Source organism: Pinus tabuliformis, chromosome 2_1, assembly GCF_031772625.1.
Source record: "Pinus tabuliformis cultivar Carrire ecotype Pingquan chromosome 2_1, CPIR1, whole genome shotgun sequence".
Taxonomy (NCBI): Eukaryota; Viridiplantae; Streptophyta; class Pinopsida; order Pinales; family Pinaceae; genus Pinus; species Pinus tabuliformis.
In genome coordinates this window covers 942,729,674-942,735,673 of record NC_142299.1, presented here as the reverse complement: position 1 = coordinate 942,735,673, position 6,000 = coordinate 942,729,674, and the positions used below count along the sequence as shown (strand labels likewise).

General features: G+C 37.7%; 1 protein-coding gene and 1 pseudogene across 1 annotated transcript; one reads left to right on the top strand and one right to left on the bottom strand.

Moving 5' to 3' along the window:
• Nucleotides 1–247: 247 nt before the first annotated feature.
• LOC149203745 (palmitoyl-[acyl-carrier-protein] 4-desaturase 3, chloroplastic-like) lies at nucleotides 248–2,522 on the top strand. The gene is made up of 3 exons (XM_089400238.1): nucleotides 248–417; nucleotides 707–1,208; nucleotides 1,642–2,522. The coding sequence occupies exons 1-3, from the start codon at nucleotides 284–286 to the stop codon at nucleotides 2,200–2,202; spliced, it is 1,197 nt and encodes a 398-aa protein (XP_089256364.1). The 5' UTR covers nucleotides 248–283; the 3' UTR covers nucleotides 2,203–2,522.
• Nucleotides 2,523–4,031: 1,509 nt separating this feature from the next.
• On the bottom strand, nucleotides 4,032–5,282 carry LOC149203744 (U-box domain-containing protein 13-like; annotated as a pseudogene).
• Nucleotides 5,283–6,000: the final 718 nt, after the last annotated feature.

The following is a 6,000-nucleotide window of genomic DNA, read 5'->3' as shown; positions in this document are numbered from 1 at the left end:
CAAGTACAAGTATAGTTGTTCTCTTTCATTGTATTTAAATTAGTAATATTCACTATCATGAATAATATAAGTTAAATAAATTTTATCCTCCAATATAAAACAAATTTGATGCCCGCGTGACAGATACCTTCCGCCTCGGATTTGATTGATCAACAATCGTCAATAAATAAGTCTGGAGATTCTCTTTTGTCTATAGTGGTACTGGAGCTTCTCTCTTGTCTATATTTCGGTTTGCTTTGCAGTTACGAGTAGAAACTCGTTTTTCTTCTCATCACCAGAAGACATGGCATCTGCTCTCTTTATTGCAAACTGCACACCATTCTCTGCGCCTTCGCCATTGTTCCGCGGCGCCAAGCTTCGTTCGTCTGCCCCCCGCTCTAATTTGGCCACAGCGAACAAGATTTCCTTGACCCCCAGGTTGTCTTTAATGTCAAAAGTGTGTTACAGAAACATTTTATTAGCAAATTAACTTCTGGAATTTCAGAATTTCCATGAATTAAAGTGCAGATCCCTGTTAATCACATGTTTGGTAATGTAGTCATAAGTAGATTTTGTCTACCAGTGATCCCTATTTTAACTTTTAAGACTTCATTTGTTATTTTGCAGAGCACCTGCATTTAATTCCCTACATATGCATTTGCCATCTCATGAATTTCTGATGTTATCTTTCAGTGCCATCTCATGAATTTCTGATGTTATCTTTCAGGGAAGTTGAAAAGATCAGAATCCATTTCCAACCCCATGAAGCTCGCCAACAGGTGGCCCATTCCATGCCACCTGAGAAAGTTGAGATCTTTAAATCTTTGGAGGAGTGGGCAGAAAAAAATATACTGATTCATTTAAAGCCGGTTGAAAAGTCTTGGCAGCCACAGGACTTTTTGCCTGATCCTTCTTCTGAGGGGTTCATTGACCAACTTATAGAGTTGCGGGAGCGATGCCATGAATTGCCAGATGACTATTTAGTTTGTCTAGTGGGAGACATGATTACTGAAGAAGCATTGCCTATTTATCAGAGTCAGATGAACTCATATGATGGTGTAAGAGACGAGACTGGTGCCAGTCTCACTTCATGGGCAACATGGACACGTATGTGGACGGCGGAGGAGAATAGACACGGTGATCTTCTTCATAAATATCTTTACTTGTCTGGCCGAGTGGACATGAGACAGATTGAAAAAACCATACAATATCTTATCGGGGTGGGAATGGTACAGTACCTTAACGTTGCAAGCATTTTCTCAAAGTACTTTATTACGTTTACTGTTGGTAGCAACAAGATGTGGGATTCCACTTTATTGGTTTATTATACATATTGGATGCTGGTATTTTTATCTTGATGGTGGAAATTCCTAATATTTTGATATTTGATAGACATAAACTAGGTTAAATAATTGATCTTCTTATGTCCCTCGGATTCTGAAATATTCCAGCAATCAGCTCAAGAAATGCGTGATGGAAGCCTTGCGTGTAGAGTATTTTAGTTCTAGATGAGATTTTTTTGACATCAGCATTTTTGACTGTTCAGTATCCTTCTGAAATATTCCAGCAATCAGCTCAAGAATTCCGTGATGGAAGCCTTGCGTGTAGAGTATTTTAGTTCTATATGAGATTTTTTTGACATTAGCATTTTTGACTGTTCAGTATCCAGGTACAGAAAATAGTCCCTATCTTGGATTCATGTACACTTCCTTCCAAGAAAAAGCAACATTCATATCACATGGCAACACTGCAAGATTTGCTAAAGGATACGGTGACCTGAAATTGGCCCAAATATGCGGAATTATTGCTGCAGACGAGAAGCGCCATGAGACAGCATACACAAAGATTGTTGAAAAGTTGTTTGAGATTGATCCTGACACCACAATGCTAGCTTTTGAAGATTTGATGCGCAAAAAGGTTATAATGCCTGCACATTTGATGTATGATGGGCAGGATGTTAATCTGTTTGACCACTTTTCTTGTGTTGCTCAGAGGCTAGGAGTTTACACAGCAGGAGACTATGCTGACATCTTGGAATTTTTGGTTGAGAGATGGAATGTGAAGGAAATAGGTGGTCTTTCTGGTAAGGGAAGGAAGGCTCAGGATTATGTATGCAAGTTGGCACCTCGTATCAGAAAGGTAGAAGAGCAAGCCCAAGAAAAGGCAAAACAAGGACGAACCTGTGCTTTTAGTTGGATATTCAACAAAGAAGTCCTGCTCTAGAAACTTTCCTGTGCTGCATCTTAGGAAAACCGTTGTAGTACGTTCTCTGTGTCTGTGTACGTTGTAATAAAGTTCTATGTGTCTGTAAAATTATATCCCTGTATAGGAAACCAGTGACCTCAGTGGATTTGTTGGATTGATAGCCTTGGTGAGTTTGTTGGATTGGAAAATTCGAGCTGCACACTCTAGCATGGGAGGTGTAAAGGAAAACCTAGGAAGGCTAAATGGTCTCGGCCAAAATGTAAAATGTGTTCTCTGGAGTTTATATGATATAATAACTTTGTCTTTTAGGATGTTTGAATCGTTGTTTTCCGAGCCCTTTCGCGGTCGGTATCATGGGTAAAATTTGACGGGTGACCTTACTCTTTAAGGAATTTTTTTTTATGAGGTTTTTATTTTTAAACTGCTCATCATATGACACTTAAAATTTATTTGTACAAGTTTTATCTAATTTTAAATTGTACTCATAATTGTTCAAATTTTCCATTTTTTGTTGTATCATTAAGCTCAAGTCTTATTGCTACACTTTGTTTTGAGACCTGCTGATCAAATTTTTCTGCAAATTTTCCAGATTGTTTAAATGTTCTGAGGTTTTTTTTGTTTAAAATGGAAATAGTGATAAAATAGATGGGAAATATATATAGAAACAACAAAAAATAATATTATGAAGTGAAAAATATATATTCATAATTACTTTCACATGAAAATAATGAATGTTAATATTGTTGTAACAAATTTGACAAAAATAATTCACTCACACATATTATGTTTTCCATTTGAGTCACTACCATTCACACATACTATGTTTTCCATTTGAGTCACTACCATGTTAATCCCATTAAAAAAACAATAGTTGTGAAATAATTTTCAAACCAAAAACATATCTTGAATATTAATAAAACGTTTGGTCACATTTATAAAAATAAATCAATATAATGATGTGCATTTATTTATAAAAATAAATAAATATAATGATGTGCATTGTTTATTGTTTATTAAGGGCAGTTGGTTCTTAATGGAATAAACTTTTCACATTACAAATTCTCACTGGAATAAACTTTTCACCGTACAATAATGTGTTCATGTAGGGTCTTGTTACTTGGCGGGCACTGGGCAGCCCAAGAGAATGTCATAGAATTATTATTATTTTTACTTCAGTAAAAAAGCCTGGTGGATGCCAACTGAAATATATGAATAAAGAATGGAACGCGCCCCTCGTGGGGGGCGACTCAGGGGCTACCAGTTTCAAAATCTGAGGATGACCAAATCGACCTCTGTTTTCCTTAATTACGAGTGGCACTGGTCTGAATCCACCCTTTGAATTCAAAGCTGCTTCAGAGAAGCCGGAAATTTTCAATTCCGTTGAAGATTTGGTCATGGTGGGAAAAGCCACACTGGACATTACTGTTTTATAAATTGAATCTTTTGAAAATGGGGGGAGAGAATTTGATATTTCTTTTCCCAAAGCAAAGAAAATGAAATTTTCAATTCGGTTGAAGATTTGGTCATGGTGGGAAAAGCCACACTGGACATTACTGTTTTATAAATTGAATCTTTTGAAAATGGGGGGAGAGAATTTGGTATTTCTTTTCCCAAAGAAAAGAAAATGTTGAAAAGCCAAATGGCATGGTCTTCCATGTGCTGAAAAAGCTTTGATTCCAATGATTTTATAAATAAGTAAGCAATTCAGAGATGAGACAAAATAAAAAATCATGGGAAATGGGGAATAAGTAACCAAGACAAGCTTGATGGCCCGCGTTTCTTATTTTTTATTAGGCCTTGCTCCTATGTATACCTGATTTACTTCGATAGAAAACCATAACCAACTGCTAAATCCCAGGACCAGCCTTAACAATGTTCTGAAATTTTCTTACCTTGCTGATGTCCTGTCTTGCAAGATAACATAAGCATTCCATTTCTTTGAGTTGAATTGACTCCCATTGAAACGCTGTTAATGCTAATAGTCTGGGGATCAAATTTTTCTCTTCAATTATCTTACTAAAGGAGCTCCTTTCCTGGCATAAATTACAGAGCTCTACAAGGGCTGCCTCTATCTCTTCGTCACCGCCTCCTCTAGGTGAGACCAATGTCTCTACTGCATTTTCTAATCTGAATTTGGCATTGTTCTCCTTCCACTCCTGTATGAGCTCCCTCAGACTGCGGTTAGGAGTCAAATGCTTAGTCGTGAGCTCGCATTTCTTGACAGGGCATGTAGTGTTGCCACTCTCAAACCACTTTTCGATGACAGATATTTCACAAGTAATCTCCGACTCCAAATTCACTGGATCCTCCATTATTGTGTCCTCCAGTGGGCAACAGAAATGCGAAGGCGCAACAGACTGGTAATCAGGAGAAGGGAATGGAGTAGAAATAATACAAGACCTACCTAGAAATTCCTATATTTGATCAAGCATGTAAGCCTCGACCCTTTGTTTCTCATTCTCGAGGTCTTCCTTCTTCTTTCTTACAACTTCAATCTCAGACTGTAGAAAGCACTGGTCTATGGGCACACCCATGGCGTTGGCCACCTGTACAATTAACTGCAACACTTGCTGGCTGTCATTGTGCATCTCTTTCATTTTTCTCTCAATCTCACTTGCAAGGGACTCGCTTCCAACCTCCCCCTGGAACTCCGCGTTCCTCATGGTCTCACACATAGCAACTATTTTCTCCTTGATCTCCAGTGAAACGTCCAAAGTAACAATCCTGAGAGCATTCAAAGACCGTTCTATTCCTTGAGTGATTTCCTTCATTTCATCTGGCATAATCCTGCACTTGAGAAACAAATACATCCAGCTCCCTAAAGTATATGTGTTTATGAGCTTGGAGGCATTGGTCAACTGTGTTTGCAGGTCTTCCAGCGGAACTCTTAGAGAGTTTGAAGACCCATGAATGTTTCTCTGCCACATCTCTAATAGAATGGGCTCTATTTCGTTTAAATGGCTTGAAAACTCTCTGAAACTCCTCTTTGCAAACAACACCTTGTGCACTACAATGCTTGTGTCTTTTATTTGCATAAACAACCTTCCTATCAGATCACTGGCAATGTTTACGCCTATTGAAGCCAGTGCGCCTGTCATTTTGATGAATTCCTTTGTGGGTCTCTTTGCCTCGAATTATATTCTGAAAGAGGTAAATAAAGACCTGCTCCCCTTAAATATCGTTGTACGAATGTCCATAGCATGACTGCAAATGCCAAGGCAACTGCAAACAAAATGCCTAGCATTTACAGTGAGGCCGAAGTGGGTCCTCTTTGAAACTTCTTATGCTCAGCCCTGTGCCGCAGTCACTGTCCTTTGTCCGCGGTCACTGTCCTTTGTCCGTAAATGCTAAACTTGCAAGTTGCCAGAGATTATACGGTTAAATTTTTTAACCAAACATAACTTGTAATGTTAAATATATATATATATATATATATATATTTTATAAAAAAAAATTTAAAACTTTTAATTTTTAAACATGCCCATCAAAACAACGTTTTTAAAAATTAATGGCCAATTACGCATGACGTGGAGATTTGAAATTAAAACGTATTTTACAGGTAAAAACGCTAAATATAAACATACGGGCGTCAAATTTAACCCCTAACGCCCACTCATTCGTTTCCTATCTTAAAGAGCTCATGGGCACAAGGAAATCGTGATTGATAAAGTGACACATCGATAGGTTTTATTAGCATATGGCCCTAAATTTATAAGCAAGGCAACGAAAAACCATGAAAAGAGAAAGAGTTACTTCTTCTTATAATGCTCATGAGATATGTGTTTTAGTGGACCAGTTTCTTCCAACCTATATATA